Consider the following 21,056-nt stretch of genomic DNA (forward strand, 5'->3'; position numbering starts at 1 on the left):
AAAAAAAAAAAAAAAAACAAAAAAAAAGGAAAAATAAATTTAAGTCCCCCCCCCCAAAAAAAATGTAACGTAACACATAAAAAAGAATAAAACATTTTTTTTAAGTCCTCACCCATACATACACACATGCAAACATGCGTCGGGGGCGCATACGTGCAAAAACGACGATTGCGCCCATTACGCCGCACATGTCAAATTTCGCCGCGAACATCACAGTGAGAGCAATAAGTCTAGGGGCATCAATCACTGATAACACTAAACGGATGAGCGGTAAAAGCTTTTAAAGTGTCGCCTATGGCCAATTTTGGGTGTGGTAGTTTTCTGCGATTTCGCGGGTGCGCGCAATTTTAAAGGTTGACATGTTTGGTGTCTATTTATCCGACGTGACCCTGACTTTTATATTTTACCCAAAAACTGGGTAATAATAAGCGTTTCCTAACATAATGTAAAAAAAAAAAAAACTTTTTTTTTTCAAAATTTTTCCTAATTATAGTAAAAAATAAAAACCCCAGTGGTGATTAAATACCACCAAAATAAAGCTCTATCTGTCCCCAAAAAATTGTATAAAATTTATTTCAGTACAGTGTTGCATGACGGAATAAATGTCAGTCAAAGTACTGCAGCGCCGAATACTGAAAAATGGCCTGGCCAGGAAGGGGGTCTAAACACCTGGTCTTGAAGTGGTTAAGAACAAAAACCCTGCTGTGTTCCATGTCTAAACTGCTTAAAGTGAACCTGTGCCACAAACAACCTTATAAAGTAATACTGCTCTTTCAGCACAAATTCAGAGATAATTTAAGGACCTACAGCCAAGTGATTCACAAATAAGCTACATTATTGTTAATAGTTCAGGTACTTGAATGCATTTTTAAGGTTTAACTCCTGAGTTTAGTGTCACTTTAAAAAGAAACCATCTATGCTTACCAATGCACTCCATGTCTCTGCCCTCACCCCTCTTCCTTCCAAACCAGCAACTATCTGAGCTGCTGTGCCTGTTTATATCCTTCTAGAAACAGACTGTAGCCAGCCAGTTGGTTGATCAGCTGCATAGTCAACTTCCCATGCTTGTTGTTATGTCAGCAATCACAAAGTTTTATTTATTACTCCCTGCTAGAGTTGTTCTCACAAGATAAGCCCTTCTTCTGCTTTATCTACTGAGCACGACTGCCATCAGTTGAGGCAAGGGATAGACTGTCCTGGCCCAGTTGCTTCAAATACAGCTCTTAAGGTTCATGTTCTGCTGGTTGATCCATCTCTGCACCTGTGTCAGGAGTCTAGAACTGCCTGTATCTGGCTGAATCCCTATTGCCCAGTTCCTTCACGCATCCTGACAACATAATAATGCCATAACCATAATACACTGAATGCATGGTGTTCATGGGTGATGAGCAGTGGTTGACATCCAGGTTTACCATTGACCTCTTGGGTTGGTTTCTAATGATCTCCTTATACACTCACTGTTTTTTGTGGATGACCTTTTCTAGGTAATGTTGTGCCATAGCCTTTCCATTTCTTGAAAAACAAAATGATTTAATATAAAGATTTGCAATGTTGATCAATAAACAAGACTCCTGAGCGTTGACATAATATCCATAGCTGTCTACTACAACCACCCCACCCCCCCTGGCAATCTGATTGGAAGAAAATGGCAGTGTGAGACCAGGCCTGTGTCAGCAAAATACCAGCTCCTAGCAATGCAATGCTGCATCTGCTGTACAGGACCCCCCCCCCCCCCAAAAAAAAAGAAAAAACACAGAAAGAAGGGGGGATATTGGGGACTGATTTACTCTGGCAGCTAACCAAGGCTCGTGAATGTAAATTAACATTATCATATATTACAAAAATAACAAAATATGCAAACTAATAGAGTACTTGAGGCACACTTCATTGATATGATTTTAACAGTCAGTTTCCAATAATTAAGGCCTGATTACCTGCAACATTGTCTTTCTTAGCTCTAACCTTCACTTGTGCTTTGTTCACATTCTGAATAATAGTTGTACTGTTTGGGAGAAAACATTTGTTAAAAAAAGTGTAAAATCAGTAAACAACACAGTAATAAGTTATGTGAAATATAACATGAGTCTAAAACGTAAATCCACACATCACATGAAACAAACTCCCAAACTACCTTTTGTCATCTCATGACTAGACAAAGATCAGACCGTCTCTGGCTACCAAGAAGATTGTGGGTGTTTAACGTCAATATAAAATAGGCAGGATTAAGGCTGGCGCAAACCAATGGGACTTGTGCTCACTCCGGCAATGCTAGGAACCACGGGGCTGCCCTCTCAACCAGGGAGTCACTGGAATCTTGACAACATGCAACAAAACACAGAGCAGGCGCCACCTCCTAGTGCAGTATGTTTATTGACCAAATGATTAAATAAAGGATTAAAAAATTGGAGTTACGTACCTGGTAACTCTGTTTCTAGGAACCTTCCAGGACAGCATTAGAGAGATAGGATCCTCCCACCAGAAACAGGCTCCTCCCACCGGAAACAGGAAACACATCACCCACACCTAGAATAAAAAAAGAGTACCAGCCTAGCACACTTCAGTTAAATCATAAGAACCGAAGGATACCGCATTACTACTCCATCCCCTGGAAGATGTACACCTACAGAATTATACATATCTATATATATATATACATATAGATAGATAGATAGATATCTATATTTATCTATCTATATATATATATATATATGCAAAAGGTGTACACATACAGAATTATACATATGTATATATATATATATACGTCTCCGCACAACGTACGGCAACTCACAGCAAGCCACTCCATTAATCGGGTGGGAATCCCTGCTGTCCTGGAAGGTTCCTAGAAACAGAGGTACCAGGTACGTAACTCCAATTTTCTCTAGTCACCTTCCAGGACAGAATTAGAGAGGATAAATGAGCACCATACTCACAATTTAGGGCGGGACCACGGCTTGCAGTACTTTCCTTCCGAAAGCCTGATCTTGGCTTGACGTCAGATCCACTCTATAGTGTTTGACGAATGTAGAGAAACTGGACCAGGTTGCTGCTCTGCAAATCTGATCTGGGGTAGCCCCTGCTCTTTCTGCCCAGGAGGAGCCAAGGCCCTCGTCGAGTGTGCCGTCACCGGCTGTGGTATTTTCAGGTTTTGTAGATCATACGCTTCATAGATCATAGATCATACGCTTGGTGTATAGCCACCCTGTCCGACAGCCCTTTCCCTAACAGCAGGTCCCTCTCAGAAACCAGGCTGTTAGGGTCAAATAGTCTAGGCGTGGATGCATCGCCGATCCCTGCCGAAGTAGATCCTCCTTGATTGGGAGTATCCAAGGTGGTTGGATGCTCAATTTTTGTAGAGGGCCAAACCATGGCCTTTTTGGCCAGAAAGGAGAGATCAGGATAAGCAAAGCTTTATCCTCCACCACCTTCTTGATGACTCCTGGAATCAAACCTATTGGGGGAAAAGCGTAAAGCAGCTGGGGCCCCCAGGGGTGCAATAACGCATCCACCCCTAAGGTCCCCTCCTCCCAAACTAGCGAAAAAAACTGACCCACTTTCCTGTTGGTTTTTGAGGCGAAGAGATCCACTTGCGGCATCCCCCACCTTTCCGTGATCGCTTGGAAAGTCTGATCGTTCAGTTTCCAATCTGACTGGAGAAATTTTCTCCTGCTCAGTGCGTCTGCCAGGACATTTAGGCTGCACTGCACGTGTACTGCCGATAAGGACAACAGATTCCCTTCTGCCCAGAGTAGAATGTCCTCGGTCAGTGACAGGAGGGTATGAGACCTTGTGCCCCCCTGTTTGTTTATATATGCCACCGCTGTAGCGTTGTCCGACGCAATCCTTACGCGCTTGCTCACGACGTGGGGAGTGAACCCCAGTAGTGCACATTCCATCGCTTTTAGTTCCCTCATATTTGAGGACTTGGAGCTCCAGTCCCTGTCCCAGGAACCCTGAAGCATGTGCTGTTGGAGATGTGCCCCCCATCCCCACGCACTCGCATCTGTCGTGATTTGCACAACCTTCCCCCTGACAGGTGCTCGGCCTCCAGCCACCATAGTAGAGACAGCTTCACCCTTCCGGGTAGAGCTATTACCTTGTCCAAAGATTCCCTTTGACCGTCCCATTCTGCCAGAAGGAAATTCTGGAGGGATCTGGAACGTACCTGAGCCCATGTTACCGCTGGTATGGCTGTTGTCATGAGGCCCATGAGCCTCATGATTCGTCTGAAAGACACCTCTGCTGACGCGTAGATGACTCTCGTCTCTGCTATCAGTTTCTCCACTTTTTCGTCCGGAAGTAACATGCGCTCTGCCTCCGTGTGCACCCGGTACCCCAAAAATACCACCCTTTGTGACGGCAGCAATTGAGATTTCTCTGTGTTTATGAGCCAACCCAGGTTTTGAAGGTGGGCCATGGCCCCAGCGAGGTTCCCCCTGAGAGATTCCTGGTCGCTGGCAAAAAATAGTAGGTCGTCCAGATAAGGAATTACCCCTATCCCATGTAGCCTGAGAGGAGCCAAAGCCTCCGCCAGGACCTTCATAAACACCCTCGGGGCTGATAACAGGCCAAACGGCAGTGCCTTGTATTGGAAGTGTAACGTCTCTCCGGGCCCTTTTATTGCAAATCTTAGCAACCTCTGGGCCTCCTCCGCCATCGGTATATGAAGGTAGGCATATCTTAAGTCTACCGTGGCCAGAAACATACCTGGGAGTAATAATTCCCTGATCATGTAGATCGATTCCATCCGGAATCTTTTGTAGCGCACGACTTTGTTCAGGGGTTTCAGGTTCAGTATAACCCTGAATCCCCTGACTGTTTTCTCCTGAGGAATACATGCAAGTAAAACCCCGTTTTTTCTTTCGTGACTGGCACCGGACATATTACTTCTTGGAGTAGAAGGTTTTGTATTGCTGACGTCATTTCTGTGGATTTGACTGGATCGAGAGAGAGACAAGTCACCAAAAATCTGGAGGGAGGGATTTGCAGCAGCTCTATTCTGCAACCTCTGCGTATCAGATTCAGAACAAATATGCTGTCTGTAATCTGAAGCCACTGCGGGAGGAAATCCCTCAATCTTCCTCCCACAACGGCTGCTCTGTCATTGTGTCTTGGGGGGTTGAGGGGGGGTAAAAAAGAAATTGCTTTTCTCTTTCCCCTTCTTGTTCTCCCAATTCCGATTTTTGAATTGTCCCCCTCGGTCTTTACGTGGAGGACCTCTTTTACTCGGCTGATAACGCTGATTTTTAAAACCCTTTTTCCCCTGTTTTTTGGGGAGGGGAAATCCTTTTTTCCGATCTGCTGATCGGTCAAGCACTCTTTCCAGTTCCTGACCGAACAAGAGGTCACCCCCAAACGGGATTTCACAGAGCTTGGTCTTTGATGTCACATCTCTCGGCCAAGTCTTCAACCACAGGGCTTTCCTGCTCGAGTTGATAAGGGCCGTGGTACGGGCCGAGATCTTCACCGCTTCCATAGAAGTATCCGCTATATAGGCTACAGCCTTTTCTAGCACTGGCAGAGAATCCACGATCGTGGCTCTGTGCGTCCCTGCATTCAGATGCTCTTTTAGTTGTGACAGCCAGACGTCCAGAGTTCTGGCCATACAAGTAACAGCCACTGCTGGCTTGAAACCAACCCCCGCGGCTTCCCAAGCCCGTCTGAGCAGTGTTTCAGCCTTCTTATCCATGGGATCTTTAAGCAGGTCCATATCTTCAAAAGGACAGATCCGTGTTCTTTGAAAATTTTGCCAGGGAAGTGTCCACCCTTGGACATTTTTCCCACACCTCAGAGTCTTCCGCTTTAAAAAGGGAAATCTCCTTTTCAGCTTGGAAGAAAAAAACACTTTTCGTTCTGGATCATTCCACTCCCGTCTTCACCACCTCTTTGATAGACTGGTGAACAGGAAATGTGCGGCCCTTTTTGGGCTGTAGCCCTTTATATAATCTGTCGTGTATAGACAGCTCCCCTTGCTCCTCGGATATACTCAGCGTATCCCATACTGACTTGAGGAGCTCGTTGGTCTTGTGCGCGGGGAACAGATATCCCCCCTGAGATGGTCCCGTGTCCTCTCCTGACTCTAACCCTGCATCCTCTTCGGAGTCAGCGGAAGAATCCGACACCGTAGCAGCCCTCTCAGATGCAATGCTTGGCCGTGAGGCCGCCTGAAGGGGAACGTACATCCCTGAACATGAAGGGACTGCCACTGCATGGCTACCAGTCAGATCCGCCTCCTGTATGACCGTGCGGAATGACTGAAAGGGAGACATCATTTCTTCCCGCATGGAATCCAACAGATTTTTGAACATGCTAGAGGATTCATCCTTAACCAATTTCCCAATGCAGGACTGGCACAGAGGTTTTTCGGATGTGGACGAATACTTCGTACTGCATTGTGCACACTTCCTATTGCTAGATCGATTTGCTGCAGCTGTTTTCTGCAAAACAAAAAAGACCAAGCCATGTTAAGAATCAGCAATCCTCCAACACTGTGTCCATCCCTTTCCTCATGTCCCCAAACACTGAGAAATACCCGGTAAGAGGAATGGGGAACTCCCCCTCTCTTACCTTAGAGCTGCCGGGCCAGGATCCCCCAGATCAAATGCTGCCATTGTGGAAGTTGAGTCTCCAGCTAGGCCCCCTGGCCCCTCCGACTCCAGCTCATGTGCCCCGCCATTGGTGCCCCCCCTTGCGTGTGTGGGCAACGCAAGGGACTTGCGACCTACTGCTTCCGCTGTGTTGGACATCTGCAGCGTGTACCGAGCGGTTGGCGAAACGCGGAAGTGCTGGGTCCTATGACCTTTGCTCCCGGAAGTGACGTCAGACTCGGAGCGGTCCCGATCGGAAGTGCGCGATACGCGTCACTTCCGCCCTTACGTCTCATGCACCGGAACGTATCTTCCCCCACCACGAGGGACCGCCGTACCCGCGGCTCCTTTCCATCTGCCGGCCACTCCTGAATCACTGCTGCCCTAGACCGCGTCTAGCAACCGGAGGGAATGCCGCAGAGAACCGCCGCCGAAGCAGCTGTAGGAGCCCAGAAGCTGCTGCGTTACAGGCAAGTAAAAAAACAAAAAACCAGCAAGAAACACACAACCTTGAAAACCATGAAGCAGAGGTCCTGCAAATAGGGGGACTCCCCTGAGTCCACAACACCAAGGGTTAGTTGCCATGCATACACTTATGCAGGAAACTACAGGCAATCTAAACATTGATTGACAGTTGGGGCTGTCCTGGAAGCCCCCCGTCATGGGTACCCCAGGTCCACTGACCCTTTGCTGTACTCCATGCCGGGGGGAAGCCCCTGCTCACTAACACGAAGGCCTAAGAAAAAATAACAAACGTTACGATGTCCTGCTCGGCCGGAGGAAACACAAAATAACTGAAGTGTGCTAGGCTGGTACTCTTTTTTATTCTAGGTGTGGGTGATGTGTTTCCTGTTTCCGGTGGGAGGAGCCTATCTCTCTAATGCTGTCCTGGAAGGTGACTAGAGAAAATAAGTTCTACTCACTATATATAAAGTAAACCAGGCATATCAATAACAGAACAAAGAACGCTGTATAGTGGGTGCACACCAAAGGGGGGGCCGTGCTTATGCAGTTCGGGGTAACCAACCCCTTCCTCAGAGCAAGCACACAAAACACACAGGCACAGCAGGGCAGACAAATTCTCTGCTACTGCAAAATCATACAAGATAACCTAACTTTATACTGCTATATCCTCAGTCATTGCATTGCTTACCTGAAATCCCCTGCTGTAAATTTGGCTTCAGCAAGTGAGAAAGCAGCTTCCCTCATAACCTCTCCCATTAGCATTTTGGTCTATAACATATAAATTAATGATTACAAGTGATGCACAAGATTTTTTGCTTAGTTTTGGATACAGTGGGGAGATGTTGAAACCCCCCTCAAATTTTCATTTTGTCCCAATAAAGAAGAATTGCTCTCTTTATCTGCCACGAAAAAACTGAAAAAGAAAGTAAATTCAATATTTTGAGTTGTCTTGAGACACTTGTTCTGGTGAACACTGCCTAAGAGACCTTTACCTCATGTTGGAGAGATTTCATCTCACTTCCTTTTGTGTCTATGGGGCAGGAAGTGAAGGTATATGTCTAGTAAAATGTTGTCAGCAGGACAGGAAGTGAGAAGAAATATTTCTAACAGAAGCTTGCATAGCAGTGAAACCCCAACAGGGGTTCTAACACTTTTCCACACTATAAAAAGAAATGGCTAGACATACAGTTTGTACGAAAAAGGTTTAACCCGCTAAGAGGTAGCTGGTTCAAAGCGGTTAACAAAGGATCCGGACAAGCAAATTAATTGAAAAAAAGTATAAATTTATTTAGAAAAATCAATTGGGATATAACCAATTTAGCCGTATGTACGGTTAACTCGTATTTAGCTGACCCGATAGGAGTCAATCCTACTTGAGTAATGACTTGCAGATGGAGGAGTAAAGTAAAGGGGAAACATATCGAAGTTACAAAATATCAACCAAGTAGTTCAACAAGGAGCCACATTATTTTGTTTTTGTTTCGGTGTTTCATTTCTCTAATTATCAAAAGCCTCCATCTGCAAGTCATTACGCAAGTAGAATTGACTCCTATCGGGCCAGCTAAATACGGGTTAACCGTGCATACGGCTAAATTGACACTGGTAGTCTACCTGAGAAGAGAAACAAAATCCATACAACGATTGCAACCCTATGAACACTCGTTAACTTAAGATCATAAGTAAAGGAGACACATACCAGAATTATCAACTTTGATTTGAGCTATACCATTAGGAATTTTTTCTCTCCAATTGTCTGTTTGGGTTCATTTTTACAGCCACAAAAGTTTGTTTCTATAGGTTTTCCAACATAGAGAGTCCTTTGGTGGGAGCTTGACTGGTGTTGATATATTCAGTACACCAGTCGCCCTCATCCAGGGTCGTGATACAAATGTATTATTAATGAGAGCATCTATTTTTGATACAACTGTCTATTTACAAAATTGATTGTCATGCTTCAATGTTTTTAATGGTAGATAATGACCAAATGGTTATGTCCCAATTGATTTTTCTAAATACATTTATACTTCTTTGCAATGAATTTGCTTGTCCGGATCCTTAGTTTACCGCTTTCAACCAGCTACCTCTTAGCGGGTTAAACCTTTTTTGTATATGCTTCGTCTTGGTTACGGATCGGTTTAACAAGCAAACCTGCATTTCTAATTAAGGGTAATACTTTAACAAGTCGGATCTCCAGGCAGAAACACAAATCATTCTATTAGACATACAGTTTAACCCAGCACCTATGCTACAAAAACATTTTATTATTTGTGCTATACCATTCAAAAAAATAATAAAAAAGCACCATCTGCATTTAGCTACACAAATAGGTAAGAGCCTTCCATTGGATAATAGGTCTAGGTTCAGCAATATTATGTGCCCATAAATGAGGTCAGCTGCCTAACTGAATATACTGAATGACCAGTTTTTTCCATCAATGGATGTTTTTTCTTCCCTGATGACACAGCAGGGGCTGACTGGCAACTTTTAGCCCAGGGGGTAAGTACAACCCAGAGGCCCATGGTGCGGCAACTTGGCCCCCCTCCCGCTCTACCTCTTCCCTGCCTTCTGCCCGCCCGTCTGCCACTTTTGCCATCCTTGTAACAGTAGTGTGAATGTATTTATCGGTTTAGGAAATGTAAAGCACACTGGTAGTGGAGGGATGCCACGTCAGGGCTGTGCGTGTGCATTACTGCTGCGACACCGGTAGTTCTGCCACTAACTCAGAAATACATTGTACAGCATTGCAGAATGGCATTGCCTTTAGAGAACTACAATTCCAAGCAATACATTACACAACAATGCAGAATACCATCAGCTATAGCGGACTATAAATCCCAGCAATAATGACTACCAACAGCTATAGAGAACTACAATTCCCAGCAATACCATTATACAGCAATGCAGAACTGCATCAGCTACAGAGAACTACAAATCCCAGCAATACATTACACAGCGCAATGCAGAATAATATGAAGCTACATACTCTGTTGCTCTGGGTTCTCCGCCTGATGTCTAAAGGGTCTCAGGTGGGCTGTGCGGGCTCTCACCAGGGGTCCAGAGAGTTTCACGGGTGCGTGTGTGTGCAGCAGAGGCAGCTCCCTAATTAGGCTTTCAGGTGGCCAATGCGGAACGCCAGGTGCTGGCTCTTTGCTCCAAAACAAAAAGCTCCAGTGAAGGACTACTAGTTTGTATTGAGATTGTAGTCCATCACAGGAGCAAGCTTGGAGCGGTGGAAATAAGAAAAAAAAAAGTGTGGTGTGCAATATAGTGAAATGGAAAGTGTAAAATTATACAGCAATCAATGCAAAATGGCACCGGCTATAGAGGACTACAAATCCCAGCAATACATTATACAGCGCAATGTGGAATTCCACCAGCTATAATGTACTATTGCTGGGATTTGTAGTCCTCTATAGCTGGTGGTATTCTGCATTTTGCTGTATTGGGGACTACAAATCCCAGCAATAATACATTATACAGCACAAGTCCCAGCAAAAGTACGTTATAACTGATGGAATTCCGCATTGCGCTGTATAATGTATTATTGCTGGGGTTTGTAGTCCCCCATACAGCGCAATGCAGAATACCACCAGCTATATAGGAGTACAACAAATCCCAGCAATACATTATACAGAGGGCGGGCGGCCGGGTGCAGGTGGCAGCGGCCGGGGTCAAGGGGCCGTTCGCGGTGGCATCAGAGAGGCCGGGGGGCAATTGCCACCCTGCCCACCGGCCCAGTACGCCCCTGTGACACAGGCATATTCCAAGATTACAATACCAGGATTCATCGGGCTCAAAATGGGAAAGAGTGGATCAGAGAACATGAGACATAAAAGTCCAGACCTTAACCCCATTGAGAATCTTTGGGGTGTGCTGGAGAAGACTTTATGCCATCATCAGTACAAGATCTTGGTGAAAAATGAATGCAACTTTGGACGGAAATAAATATTATGACATCGCATAACCTTATGAAAATAATGTCATGCTATAATCAAAGCTAAAGGAGCTCCAATGAAATATTAGTGTGTGCCATTTTTTTGGACAGTCAGTTTATAAATGTTAAGTGTGCAAATAAATGTAAAAACTAAATATTTTTTTTTCTTTTTTCTTCAAATTGTACCTCAATAATTTTCTTCAGGATCTGTCGGAAGCGTAGGGTTAAGGCATCAGACTTTTTCTTAAGAAGATTGCGTCCTGTCTGGGCACCTTTCAGACGAGCTTTCATGATGGTTTGGGCCCTTAAGGTAGAATACAAATGAGGTTTACTACTGGCAGTTAAGAGTCAACGTATTTGAACATAATGTTAAAATAGTTTAAGGAGGCATTCTGTGGCAGTGCTCACTTAAACATCATGAAATACAAACATGAAGACTATCGCCACATTCACACTTGCGAATTCCATGAACGCGTGCCATGTATGCGTGTTCTCGCATGCAATCGTGTGCTGCGTTTGCGGCGGGTTCCCATTGAGCTCAGTAGAGTCCTGAGCGCGTAACAAACATGGCAAAAAATAAATATAAAACTTCGACCAACAAAACCCAATACAGTTCCAACAGGGAAAATAAAAAACCCTTTTGGATCCCCTACGGCATATTTCCCCGCGATATCGCTCTATGTAGCTTCTCCAATCCATTTCAATGGAGCTGCTCACATCTCGTCGCTCAATATCGCTTGTAGCTCTTACATGACCCTTTTTTCGAGCGATTTTGCTCCTGATTGCATACAGCCCAATAGGAAAAAGTCGCTCAATATCGCTCAGTGTGAATGGGGCCTTAATGTTTGTGTGTGTGTGTCAGGGGCGGATCCAGAGTCTATTCTCGGGAGGGGCACTGCCAGAAAACGGCCAGTACGCCCCCCTACGCTCACCCGCCCTGCACGTCCGTACGAGCATATGAGTACGCTCACCCACACCGATGTACAGGACGGGTGAGCGTAGGGCGGCTTACGGCCATGTAGTCCTATAGAGAAGAACAGGGGCTGTGTACTAATCACACGCAGCACCTGTCCTTCCCGGGAGCTGCCTGATACGGCTGTGCACGCAGCAAGGAGCTGTGCGTGCCGGCTGATTCCAGTGTGAATGAGCCCTTAAAAAAAAAAACTGGTCACCTTACCCTGGTGGTCAGTGGGGGCTCCCGGGGCCTGGTTGGTAGTGGAGGCTCTCTTGTGGCCGCACCAGCCAGTTTGCCCGCAGCAGATGCCGGAGGGCCCGTCACCAAACCCCCCTCCCCCACTAAATGAAGCCCCTGGCTGCAGGTGCAGTGGCCCCCTCCCTCCGCCGTCTCTCTGCCACCTGCACCGCTACAGATGCGGCTTTCTAAATGTGCAGCTGCTCGCTCCTCAAGGGGGTCCTCGAGAGGCCCCAGCGGGCAGCCCTCTAACATGCCTGATTAGAGGGCCGCGTCTGCCTGATCCAGCCAGCCCGGATCGCATACCGAGGCGATCCGGGCTGGCTGGATAAGGCAGATGTGGCCCTTTAATCAGAGGCAATAGTATAAAATGGTGTGATTTGGGTGAAAAATTATTTTAAGAAGGGGAAGAACTTACTTGTGGTGTCAGAAATCCGGGCGCGGTGGCGATTCTGGCGCTGCAGGAAGTGATGTGTAATATTGTTCAATTTACGGTGGTCTCCAGGTGAAGGAGTAGGGGTGAAACAGGACTTGTCCTAGGGGTTGGCCATGGCGGCTGGGAATGGTATCATCAAATGTAGTAGTGAGCTCAGAGGTCGAGGGCTGAAGCTGAGGGCAGATATAGATTGAGTGCTATGTGTGCTGAAGGGCTGATAGGGAAGCTGCCTCTGGTCTTAGCAGCGATATTTGTTTTAAATGTGATGGAGTGAAAGTGACAGTCGGTTAAGGGGGGGTGCACAGGGCCATGTGACGTGAGCAACGCGTTTCGAGGAGATCCTCTTTCTCAAGCTCGAAAATACAAAGCGTGTAGCATTGGCGTGAGAATCGCCGGGTTTAAAAAACAGTGGGCGGAGTTTTGCGGGTGGAGTGTGCTGCGGTCGCTCTGCTGGCTCGGGCTGAGGTTGAACACTGTTTTGCGTGTGTGGACAGTGAGGGGGGATGCTGATAAGTGATAAGGGGTGTTCGTGTGTGGCCATGATTATTGATGTATGTGGGTAAGCAAACATTTGTTTGACGGCAATTGCCGCCGGGTTTCAAAAATGACAGGTGGGCGGAGCTACGGGGACGGACAGTGTGAAGGGCATAGTGCCGTATATGAATGTTTGTATGTGGAGTTGAGACTATCTGGCGTTGTGAATTTATTATATGAGAAAACCGCAACGATTGGTACACACGCGAACACCCCTTATCACTTATCAGCATCCCCCCTCACTGTCCACACATGCAAAACAGACTCGGCACACATAGCACTCAATGATGATACCATTCCCAGCCGCCATGGCCAACCCCTAGGACAAGTCCTGTTTCACCCCTACTCCTTCACCTGGAGACCACCGTAAATTGAACAATATTACACATCACTTCCTGCAGCGCCAGAATCGCCACCGCGCCCGGATTTCTGACACCACAAGTAAGTTCTTCCCCTTCTTAAAATAATTTTTCACCCAAATCACACCATTTATACTTTCGGATTTGCGCTCTCAGTGCCTCAGTATTACGTTCACAGGGTCCTCCTCCTGTTTTTTGAGCAGCAATCCACATCATTTTCACCCACGCATGCCCTGCATCCCTGAAAGAGCGCTGTGTTTTTTTTTTTCTTTTTGTGGCCCTTTAATCAGGCATGTTAGAGGGCCGCCCGCTAGGGCCTCCCGAGTACCCCCCTTGAGGAGCGAGCAGCTGCGCGATTAGAAAGCCGCATCTGTAGCGGCAGAGAGACGGCGAAGGGTTAAGTCCGCCCCTGGCTGGTGGTATTCAGCAATGCTGTATAATCATTATACAGCAATGCTGAATACCACCAGCCCAGCTAGTCCCCCAATCCCCTCTTTCCCCCCAAGCCAGTCATTACCCACAGACTCCCCCCAACCTCACCTAACATATGCAGGCTGCAGTACCTCTTCTTCTGTGTCCTTGGCGACCAATGGAGGGGAGGGGTCACAGGAGAGGGTATCGGCTCCGCCTCCGCCAAGCTATCAGTCATTGCCAATGACATGCAGCTGCCAAAGACCTGTTTCATTCAGAAGATCCCCGCACACGCACAGCCGCCGGTACATACAGCTGTCCCTCCGTGCCACAGACTTTACTGTAGTTCATTGTACAATGTTTTTTTTACAATGAACTGCAGTAAAGTCTGTGACACAGAGGGAAAGCTGTATGTAGTTGTGGCAGCCGCAGCAGAGGCAAGGATCGGGACTCGTCACTCGGGACAGTCACAGGAGCGGCAGGGCTCGTAATGAATATGGGCTACACTGTGTTGCCTCTAGGTCTACCCAAAGTGGGTTGTGGGGGGACTGGAAAAAGCTGACTATTGAGGCGATGTGTATGAGTGTTAGTACAGTGCATGTGATGGATGAGGTGGATGATTTTCTGGGTATTGTCTGAGGCCTGCCTATTGGGAACAAACCCCACTTGGTCACGGTGTATTAAATCCGGCAGGATTGTATTCATGCGGGTGGCCAGTATCTTAGCTAGTAATTTGACGTCGATGTTCAGTAATGAAATGGGTCTGTAGTTGTGCGGGTCGAGGGCGTCTTTCTCAGGTTTTGGGATCATGACTATGTGGGCCAGTGGGGAGGCCGGGTGGAGGGGGTTATTAAGTTGTGCGGGTCGAGGGCGTCTTTCTCAGGTTTTGGGATCATGACTATGTGGGCCAGTAGGGAGGACGGGTGGAGGGTGTTATTGGTCTTTAGAGAATTGAACATGGCCGTCAAGTGGGGGGCTAAAGTGTCTGAATATTTTTTGTAGTATGTAGCCGAAAATCCATCCGGGCCGGGTGTCTTGGAGGTCTTGAGGGACTTGATGGCCATAATGACCTCCTCGGGGGAAATGTCTTGGGCCATAAGGGCGCTCATGCTCTCCGTGAGCGAGGGCAAGTCCACCCCAGCAAATAACGCTTTGGCCTGGTGGGCTTGAAAGGTTGAGGGCTTGCCGTATAGTTTAGAAAGTAGAGCGGTAAAGCGGTTGAGGATGGTGGAGGGGTTTTCCGTAGTGTTACCATTGGGGAGGCAGAGTCTGACCGGGGGCCTGGCCTTCGGTTTAGATTTTAGCATGTTGGCCATTAAAGGGCCAGGTTTGTTGGCGCACGCATAAAACGTCCGTCTAGTCCAACGAAGCTGTTTTTCCGCTGAGTCATTTAAGAGGAGATTCAGTTCCAATCGAACCGAGTCAATCTTTTTCCGCAGAGGAATTGAGGGGGCCATGTTCCAGTCAGACTCGAGCCTCCCCAACGTCAAGGAGAGGTCAGACACCCTTTTGTTCCGCTCCCTCTTTTACCGGGAGGCCAGACTGATGAGCTCGTCTCGTAGAGTCACTTTATGGGCTTCCCAGAGAGAAATCGGGGAAGTGACAGTGCATTTTGCGGAAAAACAGCGGGAAAGGCACAGTTGAATATGTTGAGCCGAGTTGGCAAAAGAGAGAAGGGAATCATTCAGTCTCCAGTTAAATTGAGTGGATGGTGAGGATCGGTATGAGGCCTGTGGGATGGCATGCAGAGCCTATATGTCGGTGAGGAAAACAACATTGCAAAAAACAACAATCAGAAGAACAATAACAGTGCCAACAATGACAGGGGCTAACAGGTTCAGTATAATAGACATGGGTTATAAGCCTAGCGGTAGACTAGCATCAGGCTCCGGGCTATGGGCCCCGTGGGCGTCCTCGTCCACCAGCCCCATCAGTGGGCATCTGAGCCGGTGGACAATCCATGGTGTGCCGGGGTCAGGACCTCGATAGAATGAGTGGAGTCGGGGCCTGAAAGCAGTCAGAGCATCAACGCGGAGACCCCTTGTGGGCATACCGCAGAGTCAATTGTGGCCTTGTATAACACCAAGGTAGTCTGTTAACGGGGTTAACCCCTAACTGTGGGAGGGGGTCAGAATAACTTACGGACCACAGGAAACGAGTTCCAAACGAGATCCTAACTAGTCATCCACCTTGTATTCAATGTCGTGTATCCTGGTGCCCAGCTCCCTAATGTCTCTGGATAAATGTGTTGCCAGCTTGTCAGTTGCAGTTTTCAGCTCCCTCTGCAGGAGTACCTTAAATTTGTCCAGGAGGGCTGCATCTCTGACCTCAGTCCCCTGTTGCGATTCTGGAGGCTGAGGGGAGAATCCATCATTGGAGGAGTCGTTTGCTGACTCCAACAGCTCAGGCGAGTGGCCGGCCGGCGAGGCCGCCATCTTGGATTCAGGCCGCGATTTTGAGGAGCCCGGCATCTTCTGCTGGGACCGGGTCTGCGGCTGATTTTTGCCCATGGTGATGCCGGAGGGTCTAGGGAGTCAGGCTGTAAGGCGGGGTGCAGGTAGGAGAGGATCGGGGTTATGTTCGATCACACGCCCGGGTGGTGTGGAGCCGTTTTAGACGTCCATGCTAGTCGGCTGCTCACTAGCGCCCCCCGTGTTTGGGTTTTTCTTGAAGAAAAGGTGGCAACCCTACTGGGAGGCTGCCTTTATTCTAGATCTTAATTTTTTTTTTCTTCTTAATTTTTCAATTCCTTGTTTTCTAGTGGGTACCCACATCCTCTCCCCCTGCCAGTGCAGCTGCTGCTGTGAAGGCACCCATGTGTGCTTGTTCCCGGCCGTGCCCGCAGTAGCTGTGTGCATCCATAGACACACACAGCACTGCGGCAAGAGATGGGGGAGTCAGAAAGGGACTGGGCGTTTTTTTACTTTAATGCAGAGCATGCGTTAAGGTAAAAAACGCCCAGCCTTTAATACTGCTTTAATCTCTTGTTATTCTATTACAGTTTTCATATAATGTGCCTGTTACTATGACTTTCTCTCCTGAAGTGTCCCCAGTCTCCAACAACTGCTATAGCATTGTCACCATCTCCTGTAGCATGCCTTCAATCTCCGACCATCTCCTGTAGCATGCCTTCAATCTCCGACCATCTCCTGTAGCATGCCTTCAATCTCCGACCATCTCCTGTAGCATGCCTTCAATCTCCGACCATCTCCTGTAGCATGCCTTCAATCCCTGACCATCCCCTGTAGCATGCCTTCAATCCCTGACCACCTCCTGTAGCATGCCCATAGTCTCTTCAGTCTCTTACAGTTGTTTTTTTTTTTTTTTTAGCATTACATTCACTGAATATTATGTGCGGACTTTTGACCATGTTAGAGGCTTGAGGCCTTCTGTGTTAATTTCCTTAATGAGGTCAAAGACTGGAAGTTTTAGGCCCCTTTCACACGGGCTGATCAACATCAGGATGCACGGATCCTCACGGATCTGATCACAGCAGTACGGAGCGGATGTCACCATGTTGACATCAGTGTCCGTACAGTATTTTCCTCCATCTTGCAATGAAGGAAAAAAACTGCAATTACTGGACCCCGTGTCTGGCTATGAGGAAACGGATGTAAAAGGACACATGTCCGTTTTATATTGGATTACCCCAGATCCGGCATGATCCAGTCCAGCGAAAACAGATCTCTGATTCATCTATTTTTGTGATCCTAGCCGGGGGGGGGCTTACATTGGGCATCCGATCGGGTCCGCCTGAAAAACTGACAGGTGGACCCGATCGGACTGGCCACGTGAAAGGGGCCTTATTCCTTTTCTACTCAGTTTGGATAGACAATTTTTTACTCATATTTTTATGCCCCTTGACAGCGCGCCTTTTGGCATTACAAACTTTTTTTATCGCAGTGTACAGGATGGTAGGGTTCATTGGCCGCTACTGTTACTGTATATTGGATTCAAAGTAAAATGGCACAGGACCTATTGTTATTGTGCTGCTAATTTAGATAGATCTAGATCTATATATATCATTTTTAATTGGTGTCATAGCCCCAGAAGAAACAAATTTAAATAGCCAATAGCAGGCTGGCTATTGCTCCCAGCCATTGGATGGGAGACTTGATCCCAGCTTTCTACCGCTAGCAGAAGGGGGGCACGGGGCAGCAGCAGGGGCAAGGGGGCAGCAGCAGAGGCACCAAGGCAGCATCGGGGAATGCAGAGGCACAGCGGTCTCTACTCCCCGCTAAGTGTCGGCTTTTAGAAAACGCAGTTAGAAAACAATCACTCTAGGGATTGATTCCTATCCTAACTTCATGTAATCATATCACATACAATTACATGCGATACACTTGCGTTCAAATGCAGCGGTTGTCACCCGATCATTAACTTGAATAGGTGACAGCTGCCGATTGTAAACCGATTGTGCCGATTGTAAACGCCAGATTAGGAATTCCTGCTGCAGGAATCCCTAATTGTACCTAAACTTACAGGTGTGAATGGGGCTTTATTGTGTGTATTTCTGGTTGTGGGGGGAGGCGTGTTTCTATGTGTGTGCGCATATTTCTGTTTGTGAGTTATTGTGTGAATTTGTTGGTCCTCTGTGATACAAATTAAACCTGTGGGAAAAAAACACACACATACCGTATACTGACACTGCACACATATACACATAAATACATACTGATAGGACACACACACACCAGTGGCGTATCCAGGGGGGAGCTTCCACTGGACTGACATACCTCTATGATCTGCTAGACGGTGAATCGGTCCGCCGCTGGGAATATTTCAGGGACAGAAAGGGAGCACCGCTCGCCGAACATTTCAGATATCTCCAAATTCGACATTGGGCTAAATCAGCACTCACACAATCTCCACCTCGGGCAGGCCTAACTGTATTTGAGCATACCTGTAAACGCAACCCACTCAGTCCTAAACTGGTCTCGCTGATCTACTCCCAGTTAAATTCTTTGACCTCTCCTAACAGACACCCCTACGTGGGGAAATGGGAGAGGGACCTAGGAACATCACAACCACCAGAGAAATGGCAACAAATTTGGTCCTCAATGGCAAGATTCCCTTATCCGGGTAGTCCCAAGCCCACCCCGACATGACATCATCCTGCAAAACCTGGTGACCATTCACCCGCAAGTTCACGCCATTGGTCAAAAATCATCGGTTCCATGTTTCTATGATATGTATGTATACATCTCACTGTTGATCATTGTGTCTTGTATCCTATATGCCGCTGAAAACTTAATAAAAACTTTGAAACATAAGAAAAACCCAAACACACTCTAGCGACGCAGAGTTTTTTTTGGGTGAATGAGTTGTGGCTCATTCATATGTAAATAGCGCCATCCATTTATATGCAAATATCACAGTTGAGACTATTTTCAGTGGGGGGCCAGTAGCCCCAATCTTAATTTTGGTTGTCCCTGTCTACCTGACATCTTGTGTCCGGGTTTCTGCTGCCATGAAACACGGACACAATCATTCAAAACCCGGACTGTCTGGCTGAATCCTGGACAGGTGGAAACCCTGCCTCCCAGTGAAAAAAAACCCCCTAAAGCTTTAATATCACTATAAACATCCCTGTGCATGACTTTGTAACAAATTAAAGACAGACTGTAAAAAAAGAGTATATAAATAAAAGAAAAGTGGCTACATTGGAAAGGAATCCATTCCACAAAAGAACTGTGCATGTGAGAAGGGATTGACATTAGTTGTGAACTGCAAAGAGATCACATTTCAAATCAATGTTCCAAACAGTGTAATTACTGTATTATGGAATAAAGACTGTCCTGTTTAGGGCTACCTCAACCCTAGAAGATTTATATACAAAACAAAACAACTATAACAAATACACATATAAACAACAGCTGCTACAGATCCTGTGGTGCTAACATAATCATGAGACTGGCACCATATACAATATCAGAGCAGGGTTCTCCACATCTGTCTGCACCTCTACCACCCCCAACAACCTTTTCCTCACTCAAAGGAATGACTACACTGTTGAGGGAAGGGACACCCAAAAGCACTACTAACCATGAAACTCACGTTGCCTTTTATAAACCCAATACGAAAAAAGTTGGAACGCTTTGTAAAATCCACATAAAAACAAAATGTAATGATCTGCCTATGTTTTATTCACAATAGAAAACATATCAAATGTTTAAACTGAGAAAATGCACCATTTAAAAAAAGGTAATTTTGAAATTGATGGCAGCAAAACGTCTCAAAAAAGTTGGGACTTGGCAAAAACCTGGTAAAGTGGTACTAACAAGGAAGAGCTGGAAGAACATTTTGCAACTAATTAGGATAATTGACAACAGGTCAGTAACATGATTGGGTATAAAAAGAGCATCTTATGCTGGGCACACACCTTACAACCATCGCAAGACCTTTGTCTTGCGATGGTTGTAAGGTAATTTAAAAAACGTACGATCGGCCTATCTTGGACAGGCAGATCGAAGGGGCGGGCTTCCGATGACCGCAATGCTGAACAGGCATTATCTTACGCACATGCCACACACCTGCCGACAATCGTACGATTCTCGGCGGGTTTTCGAACATGTTCCTAAGATAAAAGGTTATCGCAACCTTAGATTATCGCAAGGTGTGTGGAAGGCGTACGACCTCTGCTACTGTAAGGTCGCACGCCTTCCACACACCTTGCGATAATCGTACGATCGCGGGATTTCCCGCGATTATCGTACGATTATTGCAAGCTTTGTGTGGGCATCTTTAGAGAGTCAGAGTGTCTCAGAAGTAAAGATGGGCAGAGGTTCACCAATCTATGAAAAGCTGCATCTAAAAATTGTTGAACAATGCCAGAATGTTTCTTAATGTAAAATTGCACAGACTTTAAATATATTATCACCTACAGTACATAATATCAAAAGATTCAGAGAATCTAGAGAAATCTCTTTGCGCAAGGGACAAGGCCAAAACGCAATATTAGATGCCCATGATCTTCGGGTCCTCAGATGGCACTGCATTAAAAATAGACATGATTCTGTGATAGACATCACTGCATGGCCTCAGGAATAGTTTCGAGAAATCACTGTATGCGGACATACAGTCGTGGCCAAAAATATTAGCACCCCTGATTTTCTGTCAGATAATGCACCACTTCACGCAG

At 46.5% G+C, this 21,056-nt stretch overlaps 1 protein-coding gene across 1 annotated transcript in view; it reads right to left on the reverse strand.

Annotated features, from left to right (window-relative positions):
- ATP6V1D (ATPase H+ transporting V1 subunit D) overlaps positions 1–21,056 on the reverse strand; it is a 92,957-nt gene that overhangs the window by 57,698 nt on the left and 14,203 nt on the right. Inside the window, exons 2-4 of the mRNA XM_018570916.1 lie at positions 11,170–11,287; positions 7,738–7,817; positions 1,935–2,002 (exon numbers count right to left, since the gene is read on the reverse strand). Of these exons, the coding sequence (XP_018426418.1) occupies positions 1,935–2,002; positions 7,738–7,817; positions 11,170–11,287 (266 nt within the window). The remainder of the gene's footprint in view (positions 1–1,934; positions 2,003–7,737; positions 7,818–11,169; positions 11,288–21,056) is intronic.

This window comes from Nanorana parkeri, unplaced genomic scaffold, assembly GCF_000935625.1.
Source record: "Nanorana parkeri isolate BGI_ZX_2015 unplaced genomic scaffold, ASM93562v1 scaffold1630, whole genome shotgun sequence".
In the NCBI taxonomy this organism is placed as follows: Eukaryota; Metazoa; Chordata; class Amphibia; order Anura; family Dicroglossidae; genus Nanorana; species Nanorana parkeri.